Source organism: Electrona antarctica, assembly GCF_951216825.1.
Source record: "Electrona antarctica genome assembly, chromosome: 22".
NCBI classification, from domain to species: domain Eukaryota; kingdom Metazoa; phylum Chordata; class Actinopteri; order Myctophiformes; family Myctophidae; genus Electrona; species Electrona antarctica.
This window is the reverse complement of record NC_136805.1, coordinates 38,830,524-38,848,819: the sequence shown is the minus strand read 5'-3', so window position 1 is coordinate 38,848,819 and position 18,296 is coordinate 38,830,524. Positions and strand designations below refer to the sequence as shown.

Here is an 18,296-nt window from a genome sequence, read left to right as displayed (position 1 = left end):
GGGGGTTGCACTTTTTGGGAAATGAGGTTAGAGAAGTGCTTCTCAAAGTGCGGTCCGGAGACCCCCGTGGTTCCTTCAGGGGGTTCCAAATGGCCCCTTTAGGGTGTGCACTCTGAGAGTGTACAGATGGAACCAACAGGTCCATTTGGTTAAGGGGGTCCGTGAAACTGAACTGTTTGAGAGCCACTGCGTTAGAGTTTCAGCAAATATATCCAAGTGACGGGGGAAAAACTCAAATAGCAGGGTGAGGTTTTCAGAGGTCGTCGTCCTCATCATCCTCTGCCTCCTCCTCATTGCCGGCGTCCTGGTACTGCTGGTACTCTGACACCAGGTCGTTCATGTTGCTCTCGGCCTCCGTGAACTCCATCTCGTCCATGCCCTCGCCGGTGTACCAGTGGAGGTAGGCCTTGCGGCGGAACATGGCGGTGAACTGCTCCGAGATGCGCTTGAACAGCTCCTGGATGGCCGTGCTGTTGCCGATGAAGGTGGAGGACATCTTGAGGCCGCGCGGCGGGATGTCGCAGACGGCCATCTTGTTGTTGTTGGGGATCCACTCGATGAAGTAGCTGCTGTTCTTGTTCTGCACCTTGAGCATCTCCTCCTCCACCTCGCGCATGGACATACGGCCGCGGAACATGGTGGCCACGGTGAGGTACTTGCCGTGGCGCGGGTCGCAGGCCGCCATCATGTTCTTGGCGTCGAACATCTGCTGGATAAGCGTGGGCACGGTGAGCTGCACGTACTGCTGGCTGCCGCGGCTGGTGAGCGGCGCAAAGCCCAGGATGAAGAAGTGCAGCCTGGGGAAGGGGATCATGTTGACCGCCAGCTTCCTCAGGTCGGCGTTGAGCTGACCGGGGAAGCGCAGGCAGGTGGTGACGCCGCTCATGTTGGCCGAGACCAGGTGGTTGAGGTCGCCGTAGGTGGGCGTGGTGAGCTTGAGCGTGCGGAAGCAGATGTCGTACAGTGCCTCGTTGTCCATGCAGAAGGTCTCGTCCGTGTTCTCCACCAGCTGGTGGACGGACAGCGTGGCGTTGTAGGGCTCGATCACCACGTCCGACACCTTGGGAGACGGCACCACGCTGAAGGTATTCATGATCCTGTCGGGGTACTCCTCTCGGATCTTGCCGATCAGCAGCGTGCCCAAGCCCGACCCCGTCCCGCCTCCCAGGGAGTGGGAGAGCTGGAAACCCTGGACGCAGTCGCAGTTCTCCGCCTCCTTCCTCACCGCATCCATGACGGCGTCCAACAGCTCTGCTCCCTCCGTGTAGTGGCCCTTGGCCCAGTTGTTACCGGCGCCGGTCTGACCAAAGACAAAGTTGTCCGGTCTGAAGATCTGACCAAAAGGACCGGACCGCACCGCGTCCATGGTGCCTGGTTCCAAGTCCACCAGCACAGAGCGAGGGACAAACTTGCCACTCGTTGCTTCGGTGTAATAGACGTTGATTCTTTCCAGTTGTAGCTCGCTGTCCCCATTGTATGTCCCGGTAGGGTCGATGCCATGTTCGTCGCTTATGACCTCCCAGAACTTGGATCCAATTTGATTGCCACACTGGCCAGCTTGCATACTGACGATTTCCCTCATGTTGACAAAAATACAAAACTGCCTGCTCGACAAATAACGATTGTAAAATATCTTCAGAATGTATCTGTTCTGTAAAACTTTATTTTCTGTCTTCTTTATTTCTCAATCGCCCTGCACACAGTTTATATCTCTGATCAAATCTCTGGTCTGACGTCACACATACACAACACAAACCTAAACACTGATTTGTACAGAAGTGTCCTGAATGTGTCCTGAGGCTGAGTGAAAAGGAGGACATTTGTCAACGGTCTATGCACCCAGGTACGGCAGTGGCTCAGGGGTAGAGTTGCCGGTTGGGAACCGGAAGGTTCACAGTTTGATCCCGGGCTCCGCCTGAGTTTGTATCAAAGTGTCCTTGAGCAAGACTCTGACTAATTGCTCTAATTGCTTTTCCTCCGCCATCTGTGTATGAATTAATGTGTGTGTGAATGGGTGAATGAATTGCACACACATCTATGTAAAGCGCCTTGGATAAAAAGGTGCTATATAAATGCACCATTTACCACCATGGAGCAAAGGGCTTATAAGTCAAGTCCCTCACTTTATTTGTATTACTTGCGCAAGCAGAGCGCGCAAGTAATGTGGTTTGTCCGGTGCTTCGATGTGTATGCCGTGGTATTGATTTTGAGAGTGACGTAATGAAGATATGTACCAATGCCAGGGTATAACTGGCTTTCGATGGTGAATATAGATATGTTTCAGTGTCGGGTGGATTACAGGTAATGCCTCTATGTATACATGTATGTAATCTGAAATCTACCTTTATTACGTCACCATACTACTTTTCAAATTACATATACATAATATACAATTTACATATACATATACCTGTTAGCTAACCAATATGTTTCAGTGTCGGGTGGATTCAAGGTAATGCCTTTAATCCGAAAACCTTCAATAACCATGCTTTAATTTCACTTAATTTTGGTTTATAGTGATAAACCAAAATTGAGAAACCAATATTTCACGGAGAGGCTGAGATTTGAAAGTTCGTAGCGGTCGACAGTACTTGCGCGCTCTGCTTGCTCACTAATAGGCCATTTATGGCCTACTTGTGTGCAACGCGCAAGTAGGCACTCGACAGAGTACAGTTGTAGTACTGGTTGTCTCCACCAGGCCGAAGGCATGGGGAGAGAGTATGTTTTGCACTCCGTCCGTCCGTCCGTCCGTCCGTGTGTGTGTGTCCGTCCTTCCGTCTGTGAACAGCTAATCTCCGGCACTGTTAACCTGGTCGATGCCAAATTTTGCACACACTCCCTGGATGCCAACGATGAACCTCTGCCCCAAAATTTCCAGAATAGCCTGTTATAGCGCCACCAGGAGGCCGCTTTGTGCAAAACAAGTTTTTGGACAGTACACCTACAGATTTGGTCCAAACATTACGCAAATTGGTACACAGTCTCTCTAGAGCCATTCAACGAAACATTTCTTTCAGATTTCTCAGACTCCATCCTGATTGGCTAAGATTGGCTTCCAAAGTTCGCAGGAGTGCTCAGTTTCAAACAAAATGCTGCAAATCATGAACACATCGTGTGATTTCCGTGAAATTGTGCACGCACATTCCCACTAGGCCGAGGAAGAAATGCCACATGAACATTTTCAACTCAGCCTCATGTTGGTGCTATAACTGGCTGAAAAGTGTTTTTACCTCCAACTGCACGGATCTGTGGATAACGTTGTATGCCAACTCCCTAGAGGCCAAGGAAAAACCTTAGCCTGGAATTTTTCACATCTGCTCTTTATAGCGCCACCAGGAGGCCGACATATGTAAAACACATTTTCTAATATTACTCCTTCAGATTGTATCCAAATTTCACGCAAATTGGTACACGCTCTCTATAGTCATGTGATCAAGACGGGTTTGTTTGATTTCTCATAATCCACCCTCATTGGCTACAATTGGCTTCTAAACTTTTCAGGAGTAGCCCGCTTTGTACCGGTTTTGTACAAATTGCCACAACTACTCAACGCAGCGTCCGATTGTGTTGAAACTGTGCATGCATATTCCCACTAGGCTTTGGAAGAAATGCCACTTGACAGTTTTCAAATCAGCCTCATGGTGGCGCTACAACAGGCCAAGCCGCGTCACACACACACACACACACACACACACACACACACACACACACACACACACACACACACACACACACACACACACACACACACACACACACACACACACACACACACTGCTCCTAAACATTTTGCCAAACATCACACACACACTCCTATCCTCCTGGTGGAGACCTGTGCCCAGAAGGGCACTTTTTCTAGTTACATACTGGATTCACTTGAACAGTTCAATCTATACGATCTGTTAAAGTGTAGTGAAATGAAAAAAGTTTTTCACACTTTTAGACCATACCGTGGTCATCATTATGGGCATACCTAACAATGGATGCCAAAAAAATGGAGAAATCTTAATTTTTGTGTATTTTCGAGGGGCGCTAGCCCCTCCTATGTACAGGTTTAATGTCTGTCTTTAGTTCAATGTTTGTTTAATAAACGCCATTGACAATGAAGGGAAAACTTACGTCACTTTGTAAATCATTGCGTCATATTGTCTCTTTATTGTTAATGGCATTACATGTTTGTGTTGGAACCGTTTGTTTAACATCACCATTACATCAACTACTCAACATGAGTTAGACTTTAATATATTAGCGCCCCTCACTTCACACGGGTGTGATTTTTATATCAAAAGTCCACACAAATAAAAATTACTTCCTTAAAACGAACACGTACTGCGTGATGACGTGTCGAGGCCCACATCAATAAAAGACAGTAACAAGCAGAGCGCGCAAGTACTGGTGACGTATATGTCGATCAGTGTCGGGTGGATTAAAGGAAATGCCTCTATACATGTATATGTAATTTGTAAGTTTATTAGCGGTATACTGTGGTTACTTTGCGTATGCATATGTATCGTCAGGGTATAACTGGTATAACTAGCTCTCAATGATGACGTAATAAAGATGTGGATTAAAGGACCCAATGCCAGGGTGTAATTGGTTTCCGATGATGACGTAATGACGATATGTTTTAGTGTCGGGAGGATTAAAGGTAATGCCCCTATGTATACATGTATGTAATCTGACACCACTGCCATATCAAGCACAAACTTGTAGTCATTACTCATACGCATGAGTGACGGCTTTCGATGGTGACGTATATGTCGATCAGTGTCGGGTGGATTAAAGGAAATGCACCACACAGCTTATATATATGATCAATCTCTGGACTGATGTCACACATACACAACAAAAAGTGTCCTGAATGTGTCCTGAGGCTGAGTGAAAAGGAGGACATTTCGTCAACGGCCTATTGATTGATTGATTGATTGATAATTTTATTAGACAAAAGAAAATGCAAACAGTACAGGGTACAGTCAAGCACAGCATTGGTCCAAAAGGACAGCACCGAAGAAAGACCTTGCGGTCTTGTTTCCATTCGGGTCCTATGCATTCATTCACAACATGTCACAACAGTGACAACAAACAATACGTTTCTCAAACACATTAAATCTACATGTACAGGTTGGAATAGAAATACATTAATAAACATAAAGGGGGGGAGGGGGGAGCCAATCACCTTCTCTCCCTTTGACCTGATGACAGTGACGGTGAGTTTTCAGACCCTTTTAAAAGGAAACCAGTGATCTGCTTGTTTTGAGGGAAGGGGGCGGGGCATTCCACACTTGAGTGGCAGTGCTGTGAAATGTGAATTTACCCATATTTGTTCTGAAAATGGGTGGCACCAGATCATTATTTACGCTCCCTCTAGTATTATGGCTGTGGGAGTTGCTCACCTTTTTGAGGTAATCAGTCAAGTAAATAGGCACTGTGCGGGCATGAATGTCAGAGCTGCATTTATTATCTTGAATGCTAGTCCCATTTTTAGTTGATTAACTCTGTCTTCAACACTGAGCCAGCCTATGCTATCAAATTGTGTTGCACAGAGGTGGGTCATGGGCCCTAGTCCTAGCAAAAGTCTGATTAGTTTGTTTTGGGAGGTCTGGAGCTTATTTTTTTGTGACATTGAGATGTTGGAAAACCAGGAGGTGCATGCATAGTCAAATAAGGGCTGAATAAGGGCTCCAGCTAGTGTCCTGAGAGCCGTCTTGTTAACATAGGAGGAGATTCTGCCCAAGAATCTTGTTCTTTGATTTACTCTTTTGATCGCTCTTGTTGCCATGCCATCACCGGTCAGTTTATTGTCCAGGATACAGCCCAGATACGTAACCTCTTCTTTACTAGAGATTACTACATCATCAATACTGACCTTAAAATCCTTTACATTTTTTTCGAGTTTGTTATCTGTAAGCCAAGTTCGGATATTAGTGAGTTCTGAGCTGAGTGCCTCCTCAACCTGTGTTTTGTGTTCTCCCGAAATCAGGAGTGCTGAGTCGTCTGCAAACAGGAATCATTTACAATTACAGGCAGCACCCATGTCGTTAATATATAATAGAAATAATAATGCCCCTAGTATGCTTCCTTGGGGCACCCCACAGTTTACTGAGAAGGGGGAGGACAAGGTTCCATTTATGTCCACCATTTGTTCTCTTCCCTCAAGGTAGGATTTCATCCAGCGTACTGATGTACTATCGAATCCTATCGCCTCCAGTTCGTCAAGTAGGATTGAGTGGTTAACAGTGTCAAACGCTTTTTGGAGGTCCAGCATGACCATGCCACAGTACTTGCCCGAATCTACCTCACGCTTGATGTAGTCGTTTAGGTACAATAGGCAGGTGTCAGTGGAGTGGGATGTTCTGAATCCAGACTGGAACTCGAACAGCAGATTGCGTTCATCTAGGTATCTGTTGATCTGTTCATAAATTAATCTCTCCATGACCTTAGATGTGGAACTCAGGATGGATACAGGGCGGTAGTTACCAGTATCTAATTTGCTTCCTTTTTTATATAGGGGGATTACTCGCGCCATTTTTTGTTCCTTTGGGACATAGCATTGGCTAATAGATACATTTGTTATGTGGGCTATAATTGGAGCTATGGAGACAGCAGCGTCTCTGAGGAATCTGCTGGGGATATTATCATAGCCAGTGGCTTTGTTTGGGTGAAGGGCCATGAGTTTTTTCAACACATCTTCATTTCCTACTGGTTGTAATGAGAAGGAATCTTGTTGGGCCCCTAATTGTGAATAGTGGGCTTTGATGTGTTCAGCACCGTACAGGCCTGAATGCGGGGGGAGTTTACTAACCAACTGGGTGGCAATGTTTGTAAAGAAATTATTAAAACTGTTTGCTACAATTTGTTTGTCTGTGATAATGGAGCCGCTTGAAATAATGGAGAAGTTTGAGGATTTGGTTTGAAGTTTATTGCTACACCCTAATTTATGTAAAACCTTTTTTCAGGATGTTTTTTGTTTGATTCAATGTTCTCATTTATGAAGTTTTTTTTGGCTTTTGAAATTAGGCTTTTTACTACATTGCGTTGTTTTTTTTATTTTTGATGTGATTGGTCGTTTATGCACCCTGCAGGGGAGGAAGTGGCTCAGGGGTATAGGTGCCGGTTGGGAACCGGAAGGTTCCCAGTTCGATCCTGGGCTTTGCTCCCGATGAGCAGGTTGCTGCCTTGCATGGTAATTCCTCCGGCATCTGTGTATGAATGAGTGTGTCGGTGAATGTATAATGCACAATCTACAGTATGTAAAGCGCCTTGGATAAAGGCGTTCTATAAATGCACCATTTAACACCCTAGAGGAGCAAGGGGCTTATAAATCAAGTCCCTCACTTTAATTTGTATACATAGTGGATTCACTTGAGCAGTTTTCCTCCAATTATTTCCCTGGATGATGCCGTCTATCTATATGATCTGTTAAGGGCGTAATAATGGCCTTTTGTATATTATAAAAAGGAATATGCAAAATACGATAAGGGTATCGCAACAGGACCACCTTTGCAGGTACTCGCTCCTGCGCCATTTGTGGGCCAGTGGCATCGCTCTCTCCGTCTCTCCTTCCCTCAAGGCACCGACTTGAGGGAAGAATGTTCTTTTGTACTGTATGTCCAGAACTTTGTTTTCAAAATTGCCTGATCGACAAATGACGATTGTTAAATATCTTCAGAATATATCTGTTCTGAGAAACTCCCTTTTCTCTCTCTTTTATATTTCTCAATCGCCCTACACACACAGCTTATGATCAAGTCTCCGGTCTGACGTCACACACACACACACACACACACACACACACACACACACACACACACACACACACACACACACACACACACACACACACACACACACACACACACACACACACACACACACACACACACACACACACACACACACCCTGAATGTGTTCTGATTGTGAACTGAGTGAAAAGGAGGATATTTGCCCACAGCCCATGCATCCAGGGGCAACCCCTGGGAGGTCAGTGGCTCAGGGGTAGAGTTGCCGGTTGGGAACCGGAAAGTTCCCTGTTCGATCCCGTGCTCCCCCTGAGTTTGTGTCGAAGTGTCCCTGAGCAAGACTCTGAACCCCTAATTGCGCTCGATGAGCAGGTTTGGTGCCTTGCATGGTTTCCTCCGCCATCTGTGCCTGAATGGGTGAACATAATGCACAATCTATATGTAAAGCACTGTGGATAAAGGCGCTAAATGCACCATTTACCTAGCCTGGCTTGGCCAGCCTCATAGCGGGGATTCACTGAAGATTCTTCCCCGCATATGAGTCTGGACTCGGGCTCATTGGCAGAGAGTATGCGGAAGCTGGAGAAATCAGAAAATTATCGGGGCCAATCAGTGACTGTGTTTCAACGGCTGTCCGTACAACAGTGAAAAGCAGCCTCTGATTGGTTCATGTGTATATGGTGACATAACATTCATTTTTAAAAGTTTACACAGAAACGATAAGAACAGCAGTTATTTCAGATATAGACTCTGACATATATCCGACATATCTCGCTCACGTATAAAGTAGAAACTATAACAGACCTTGTTGTTTTTAGCGTGGTATGAGGAGCGGACCAGCGCACTGTGTGGTGACGTCAGCTTTTTGTTACGCTGATTGGCTAGATGGATCTGTCTGTCAAGGCAACTACTAACGCCCACTTTTCAAGCTGCCTATGGCCGAAGTCCAGACTCATATGCGGGGAAGAATCTTCAGTGAATCCCCGCTATGAGGCTGGCCAAGCCAGGCTACCATTTACCACCCTATAGTAGAGCAAAGGGCTTATAAGTCAAGTCCTGAATGTGCTATTGCTAGAGCCTTTTTGCTTCTTGGCACTGCAGGAAAAAGTGGATGGAGTAATCTTCTCTCCAGTCAGTCTGTGATTTACAGTTTTCCTGAAACTCTATAAGCTCATTCACTTAACATTTAAACTCTATAAACTCATTCACTTAACATTTAAACTCTATAAGCTCATTCACTTAACATTTAAACTCTATAAACTCATTCACTTAACATTTAAACTCTATAAGCTCATTCACTTAACATTTAAACTCTATAAACTCATTCACTTAACATTTAAACTCTATAAACTCATTCACTTAACATTTAAACTCTATAAGCTCATTCACTTAACATTTAAACTCTATAAACTCATTCACTTAACATTTAAACTCTATAAACTCATTCACTTAACATTTAAACTCTATAAGCTCATTCACTTAACATTTAAACTCTATAAACTCATTCACTTAACATTTAAACTCTATAAACTCATTCACTTAACATTTAAACTCTATAAACTCATTCACTTAACATTTAAACTCTATAAACTCATTCACTTAACATTTAAACTCTATAAGCTCATTCACTTAACATTTCCTCATCTCATTGAAACTCTATAAGCTCATTCACTTAACATTTCCTCATCTCATTCACTTAACATTTCCTCATCTCATTCAAAATCCCACACCATTATAAGGCGGTTGGCCAAAAACAAGGTTTCACTTTTCATTGTGTTCACTCTGAACAAATTTTCCATTTGTATCAACACAGTTGTTTACCCTCACATAATGATAGTCGCTGAAAAAGCAACTCTGGAATTTAGATTTTTGTTATTGTGTAGGGAAGATGTATACCCATGACTGATTTCAGCCATTTGGGTTCCATAGAGCAGTTTAGAGGCAATTTAGTCTTAAACCTGAGAGGCAGTAATGCGCTAGAGTAGCCTAGTATTGCCTTGCCTGCTGAAAATAATGCAATTATACAAAGTCTATGGAATTTTAATGTTTGTTGGATCCACGGTTGAGCTAACCGTCCGGGGCCTAAATGATTTTTTTTTACTCAAATCTTTGCTTCTGTCCCTGGAACCAAATGTTTTGAAATGGGGGTCTGCGGCCAAATTTCCGGAAAACTGGCTTTTGTAGAATGGGCCTCTAGGTCTTACTGGCTTAAGAAACATAGGTCTGGTGTGTGTGTGTGTGTGTGTGTGTGTGTGTGTGTGTGTGTGTGGGGGGGGGGATGTGGATGAGTGGGATATGTATTAATAGATGAACAAATTAAATATTTATTTTCGTGTCATGTCACTTTGGCCCATCCCATATGGGATTATTATACACACACATTTAACAAAGTGCATTGAAAACAACTGACATTACAGTCCTTCCTGTTCGTATTCCATAATGCATTATTAAATACATGAATACATATTTGTACAGTATTTGAACAAAATGAAAACAAATAAAACAAGGCCATTTACATGTAAATGGCCCTCCTCCTCATTGACCGGGCCTTTTCAAGGAATGAGGCATAGGCGTTTCGTTTCTCCAAGTCCTCCAACCATATACATTCATGATTTGGATCTATCTTATTAAAAAGTCTCTCCCTAATAGAGTTGTAGAATGGGCAATAAAAACAAAATGCATTTCATTTTCAATTTCCTTTAGATCACACAGACTACATAATCTATCCTCCTCAACCGTGCCTACATATCTACCTGTCTCAATATGCAGACCAAGTATGCCAGCTCTGATTTGGGCACATAAGGATCGTTTCTTTTTTGACAGATTATACAGTAGGCCTATAGTTTTCTGTATCATAGACATGCTTTATCTCACAGTATACTGAGCTTTGGTTTACTAAACTTTACACCATTTATCCAGTGCCCATCTATCCATTACATTTAGAAAAATATTGTTTTTTATTACCATAACCTCTACTTGTCCTTTATTATGATAATGGCCTTCATAACCAGCTCTCGAAAGAATATCATACATGTCCGTAGCCCATGCGCCCTTGATCAAAATATCCCACTCCAGAATCTTTCTTACAATTCTGTTAGAGTTCAAGTATTCTGTTCCACAGTCTACAGACGTACCATGTGCACACTCCACCGCACCTCATTGGCTCCTCCTGTCTACATGTCGAAGTGTCCTTGGGCAAGACACTGAACCCCAAATTGCTCCCGATGTGCTGGTTGGTACCTTGCATGGCTTCCGCCGCAATCGGTGTATGAATGTGTGTGTGAATGGGTGAATGTAATGCACAATCTATGTAAAGGCTATATAAATGCACCATTTACCATTTACCACCCCATATCTCCCAAGATAGCCAGGGTTGGAGTGAATCTGTGTACATACACCCAGGAAGTATCGCTGTGGAAAAGGCCAGCTCAAAAAGTACTGAGCTGAGGACATGCTGACCTCCTCAATTAAGAACTGTTGGCTGGCAGAGGGCAAATTGACCTTAGCCTATCACTGCTGTATTCTCAACTAGTGAGCACCTGTATTCACCCTGCAATCAGCACAGCACACTTTAGAGTTTGTCAAGCCTAGTTCTGCTCATTCTGTACAGACCACAGCAGCGTGTGCGTCTCCTTGTTGTGAGTACTGATTCATTTATGTGCTGTTGTAAAAGTGTTTGGAAATGTGTGCATGTTTTAGGCAGGTGATCTTTGTATGTTTAGCCAGTTGCTCTATTATGCACGGTCTCACTTTTAGGGTATTGTTTAAATCCCCACACTATAATGAGCCTCCGCAAAATGAGGAGCAGTTTATCCACTTTAACCCTAATTTATACTTAGGACAACCATTATGTAGCCTATACTTGATGAAAAAATCTACAATGCTGTTGTGCTACAGATCGTCTTTTCCTTTCAGCGTTTCCCATAATCGGCCGCCACAGCGAATCATCTGCCTCCATCTCACCCTGTCCTCTGCCTCCTCTTCTCTCACACCAACTGATGGATCTGGTAGATCTGCTACTTTGGTAGTTTTTGTGGACTTGTGTCAATGTTTCCTTTTGGCCCAGACTGTGTTCTCCTTATCCTATTTATGTCATGTCATCCATGTTTATGGCCAAAATATGTTTTCATCTGTCCCATTTAATATCTTGTTGACTCCTTATTCGGTCTCCATACTGTCTGTCCCCAGGCAAGTTAACTAGCATACTGAGAGGTCTATTTTGATTTGAGACTACATGCATTTGACCTTGATGCCTAGTGAGAAAGTAGATAGCAGGCCATTTCTCTGTTACGAGTTTACAGCTAGCAGGGAAAGAATGTTATCAACAGGTTGCCTGGCAACGCCAGCGTCCACGCTTTCCCGGTCTATGGCTTTCATGACGGAAACTAAGGAAGTTGTCCCAATATCAGTCCCATCATCTATGTGCTGGTCCAATGAGCGCTCGACACCTATGTGCCAGCGTGGCATAGGGGAAATTAACTGTGGATTCAGCCAATGAAATGTGTATCAACAATAACGTATTCTACAGTATGAATAGCCTTTGAAATGAATTGTTCGTCAGAGACTACCCTGTGCCCTTTTGGTGGTACAGGGGAGAGTGTAATTTGGCTGTGTGTGGATCTGTCCTGTCTCTCTGATCTGAAAATGAATAGAACTAAACCATAATCTGCTGACTGGACAATCCTTCTTCCTGGTGGTTTCATCTTTTTATTGACTTGAAGGTATTTTTCTAAAAGAGTATTTCCTGCTTAAAGTAATCCTGTTAAAACTAATTGAACTTGGTCATAGGCTCTCTGCCTAGTTGTGGTGCTGAGTATTTCTCAGTACTTTTGAGTACTTCCTTAAGAGTATTCTTATAGCTCAGTAATTCAAGATAATACAGTCCTTTTATATCCTTGGAATCCTTAATTGTCCCTTTGGCATTTTATATGCAACAAATGGGTTTTATCTTAATTATAAATCCATCACCAACTAACTTCATGTCCGCTTTCACTAAATCTTCTCTTTGGTCTTCCTCTAGGCTTCCTATACCTGCCCTGGCAGTTCCACCCCACTCAACCGTTATCTCTGTATTGGATAGGCGAAATCATCCGTTATCAGCACCTTTGAATAGGGCCAATATGGCCTACTGGCATACTCACTGTTTCAGTATGTCATTATCACCTATTGTGACGGGTGATAATGTCACTGATGTCAATGACGGAGGCACGCCGTGTCTGGTGGCCTTGAGCCACGTGAGGCACCGCCGAACGAGGCGCTAGCCGAGCGAGTCGCCGTGCCGCAGCGTTGCGACGGCCACCAGACCCGACTCAGCGCCGTCCGATAGGCAGAGAATAGTATATATTAGTAGCCCCTAGTTTCCATGCGCCGACAATAGAGTTGGAAATGACACGTTCAGCCAAGGGTGAGTATGCCAGTATGGCCATATTGGCCCTATTCAAAGGTGCTGATAACGGATGATTTCGCCTATCCAATACAGAGATGTTCCAACCTCAACATCCTTCTGCCGATATGCTCACTATCCCTCCTATGTACGTGTCCAAACCATCTCCAGTCTGGCCTCTCTCTGGCTTTTTCTCCAAAACATCTGAGCCTCTGATGTACTCCTTCCTGATCCCATCCATCCTTGTTACTCCCAGAGAGAACATCAACATTTTAGTCTCTGCTACCTCCAGCTCTGCTTCCTGTACGTCTTTCCCTCAGTGCAACTGTCTTTATTAAAGCATACACCATAGATGGTCGTCTTGCTGATACTTTCCTATATATCACACATCACAACTGACACTTTTCTCCACCCATAGGCCTATCTCACAGCCCCCTTTCCACGCCCACTTCTGGTAGATAGTGGTGTCATTTAACATTAGGCATTTACACTTTTTTTCTCTGGAGAATCTAAGTACATTTCCTAATGTTAAAATGTCGAAGACCGAAAATAATATGAAGAAAACACAATGGTATAACAACTCAAATAAGTAGAATAAACCTTACCTTTACAAAACGGTAGTTTGTGGCTTGTGAAAATACCTCTTTTAACATGGAAGCCTATGGACCGCAAAAAAAATAACACCACTAGCTCCAAAAGGGGGCGTGGAAAAGGGGGCGGGGAAATGCTGTGAGATAGGCCTATTCCAACCTGCTTGCACTTGTTTCTTCGCCTCTTTTCCACACTCCACAACACTCTCTGTTGTGCTACCGTATACAGATACATGATGCTATAAAATGTACTAGCTCGTATTTTCATACTCTACCATTATTCATTAAAATATAAATCCCGGATTGTAGTTTTAAAACATATTGCATTTGCTCTCCTGGTCTCAGAACATTAGGCGTGTCACTCATTTGATCATGACTCGTGATTTTCGACGAGAGGAATGTATTTAAATTATCTGATTAAAATCCTTTGAGGAGGGGGTTCGGTCACAGAGTGGTCAGAGTAATGCACCGCAGGCTGCTCTCACATGGATTTGATAGATCGTTATCTCGCCCGGCCGCAGCTGGGGGGTGTTATCTTCGGTAACCAGACAGCGTGTGGACGGACACGCTTGACCATGCGCCCCCTGTTCGAAAAGACAAAGTTCAAACCGGGTAATGAGAGTGAGTCGAGTCAGATTTATGTGTGCAGAACATTTCATATACATACAAAAGGTGAGTTGTATATGAATAGGTTCAAGGTTCAACTTTATTGTCAACAATACCAGTTACAGGGTAAAAGGCACGTGAAATTCATTGTGCGTTAAAAGACCATACAACAGCTACAGTCTAGTGTCAAATAATCTGTGTAAAGAACTAAGTGCAGGTTAAAACTAACAATACTCAACGTGAGAGTAATGATTGAGAATACACAAGGTCAAGCAGCTGAAGCACACATATATATATGTAGAAGGGAGTTCCAGCCGCGCCTCTAGCCTATAGCAGGCCAATCTGGTGCATCTCAAAAAGCGACAACGTTTCGATGTGTCAATTACATCTCATGACCTGACGAAGATGTAATTGACACATCGAAACGTTGTCGCTTTTTACCTGCACCCTGTTACAAATAAAATAAGGGCCTAAATCGTCTGAGCTGCTCCAGTGCCTTCTTGTTCGAGTATATATATCATGGTTGAATGAACACGGGCGTTTTGGGAACACGGGGGAAGCTCTGACTGACTTGCACAGGGAATGAAATAAATTAAAGTACAGCAGCAGGTTCAACAGGTTCAGTGAAAGCGTCGAGTGTGAAACGACAGCACTGGCTCAGACAAAGTTCAACATAGAGGCATATATACAGTTCAGTGGGTTCATAAAGAGCACCACTGTGCACTTTATGAGAACTCAGGTTTATCCTCTCTGACTGAGAGGCGAGATAAGCATTGGCACCTATTTTTATATAAAGCCATTGCTGGGATGCTCCCTGACAATATCTGTTCCATGTTGGAATTGAACAATAGCACGTATCAGACCCGCTCTAGTGATTTTTTAAGGCTCCTCAGGTTCAGATAGAGTTGGGCAAGACAGCTTTTTCAAAACTCTGAGCTCCCTGCCATCCTTCGGTCAGTTCAAAGGAATGCTCCAGAATTGTTTTCACCGTGATTGCTTCTGCTTCAATTGATTTATTTTACTGGTTGTTCTGCATTTAAGTTCCTTTGTAATTTATCCTGATTTATAATGTTGATGTATTGTTTTGACTGTATTTGTGAATTGTATCCTCGGCTACATTGAAAATGAGGGCTTGCCCTCAACTGTATTTCCGAGTATAAATAAAGGTGATGATGATTGTTATTTCAACAATATATCTGATTTTTTAATCCAATGCATGCCATGTTGTCTCCTCTTAATCACCAAAGGTAGTGTAGTTGCCATCTTCAGTAAAAACTCACAACCCTGTGTATAACGGGGTTGTCACAACCCCGTTATAATTCTCAACCCCGTTATCATATTATCCCATTTAAAAATACATTAAAAAAATTATTGAATGCCTGAGATGGGAAATTATGTTTTTCTGATAGCCAAAGATGCCCTTAATATTGTGGGGTATTCAGAAAAGTAAAACCTTTCGGTCAAAAAAAAAAAAAAAGTCCAAATCGTACCGGTTTCGTGGAATGACTCATATCATGTTTGAATGAACACAGGCGTTTTGGGAACACGGGGGAAGCTCTGACTGACTTACTGTCATGAATTGGCTCACATCATGACAAAAAAGGAGACGACACACAGGACTAACTTAACATTATTTTATTTATAACTAAATAAGGCATGAACAGTGCAAAATATATGAGGTGTGAATGGTCAGTGACATCAGTAGTGTAAAGTGTGTATGGCTGTGTGAACATGGACTGTATGTGCAAGTGCAGAAAACAACTGAACTGAAACTACTTCAACCAAACAGGCAGTGTGACCATAGAGTATATAAAAGAATAGAGACTGAACTGGCGCGAAGCTCCGCCCCCCCCAGCTATTCATGTCAGTGGAAGTTGCTCAGTGGCGTTTTGAAGCACCCGGAAGACTGCCGGAAGTACCGTCTCAGAACGTCTACTTCCGCATTTGACCACCAAATTTTGGTGGTCAAATGCGGAAGTGCAACCGAGCAATGTTAAAGCCCAGCTGCACGGGGTTTCCCGGTCATGAATCCACGGGTCCGCCTGTAGTCCCTCCTCCTACCACTAGGGAGGAGAGCTTCAACGTTGAATAGCCTCACTGGCCCCTTGAGTGTGACCTGTGCAGGGGAGAGAGAGAGAATGGCCTCAGCCAGCCTGCTTTTATACTCAAGGGGATAATTGGGACCAGGTGTGTCAATCCCCAAGACACACCTCAGCAGGCTGGCACTCTCCTCCTACACAGGGACAGAGAACAACAATTAGTATCCAACCAAACCAACCCCACACACACCCCCATGGGATGGAATGAAATAAATTAAAGTACAGCAGCAGGTTCAACAGGTTCAGTGAAAGCGTCGAGTGTGAAACGACAGCACTGGCTCAGACAAAGTTCAACACAGAGGCATATATACAGTTCAGTGGGTTCATAGAACTCAGGTTTATCCTCTCTGACTGAGAGGCGAGATAAGCATTGGCACCGGCTTTGTCTGTTTGTGTCTATGTATGTGTGTACCTGTACCTGTGTGTACCTGTACGTGGGACCCAAAAGAATGAGCATGGTTACTATCAGACCACAGCTGATCAGGCTATATAAGACCTTGCACCACTCAGTTCACACGGGTGTGATTTTTTTTATATAAAGCCATTGCTGGGATGCTCCCTGACAATATCTGTTCCATGTTGGAATTGAACAATAGCGCACGTATCAGACCCGCTCTAGTGATTTTTTTTCAAGGTTCCTCAAGGTTCCTCAGGTTCAGATAGAGTTGGAGCAGCACCCGCGGCAAACATGGAACGATACAGCATCGTCACACAACCCAACATAAGTTCACAACATCCGGTCTATATTTTTGGCTCTTCAAAATAAGAGCTGAACAGGGAAAAATGCTGCCGTGAATTATACCATAATTTGTCAATAAATGCTAGCACTGTAAATGTTAATCCGGTCGGACCAATGCTATGTCGAACAAAAGTCTGCCCCCCAGGGCAACACAACACAATTATCTGGAAACGTCTCGACATCTGGTTGACCCACCTGCTCGCCGAATAAAAATCACTCTTGTCCAATAAAGTGCACCCACTGTGGCTGCCATATTCATTGCATATTCACTGCCACTATATGACGGTTAGTTCAACAGTCTGGGCACCTAGGCTGCCGAGCCAGCCTGGGCGGCGTGTCGCGGGCTCGACTCCCGAGCCCGGCGGCCTTTGCCGCGTGTCACTCATCACACATCTGAGTGACACGCGGTCACTTGTGTGCCTGCACTCTGCACTCTATCACGATGATCGGAGAGGCCCGATTGGTCTCTGTGAGCAGTGAGCAGGACAGAGATGTGTTTTTAAGCGTTATAAGATGTGTGTGCAGCGAAGGAGGAGGCGTTATCAGACCTGATTCCTATCTTTCCCCCCATGTGAACACTGAACACTCGTTTGTTCCAAATCCATGGTGAGAGCCACGTCTATATAAGGCTGGTGGATCAGCCAGTAAGTGCACAGAGACCTTCTACTGAGCATGCGGTGACCTGCGTGTGTTCCTATACGACCCCATGTCTTGTCTCACCTCTCTCTCTCTCTCTCTCTCGCTCTCTCTCGCTCTCTCTCTCTATGACTATTGAGTCATGTAAGATAGATAGGCTGGTTATTGTACGGTTCACGGTCTGGGTGTGGAATTGAACTATTTTGAGAACCCACTGACAATAACGTAAATCTATGGCAACACCCATGCACTGTAAGAGACACATGCTGTGGTGAGTTGAGCACGCCTTGGTGGTTTGACGACGAGGAGCGTGTCAGTCCATCAGTCTGGCCTTATACAACCAAGCTTGACCCCCACATGACATGACATTTTAAAGCTGTGAATTAACGGGCTCCCCGTTATGTCTCTCTCTGACATGCTGGATCCTTACAAGCCTATATGTGCGCACAGACTCAGATCCTCAGACATGGCCTTCCTATAGAGAGGCTCCCACTCAGCCCAGC

General features: G+C 44.1%; 1 protein-coding gene across 1 annotated transcript; it reads right to left on the bottom strand.

The window, feature by feature from the left end:
* Window positions 1-253: 253 nt before the first annotated feature.
* Window positions 254-1,582, bottom strand: LOC306915134 (tubulin beta chain-like; the record flags this gene model as incomplete). Its single annotated transcript, XM_079492383.1, has 1 exon — window positions 254-1,582. One exon carries the CDS (start codon window positions 1,580-1,582, stop codon window positions 254-256), a length of 1,329 nt encoding a protein of 442 aa, XP_079348509.1.
* Window positions 1,583-18,296: the final 16,714 nt, after the last annotated feature.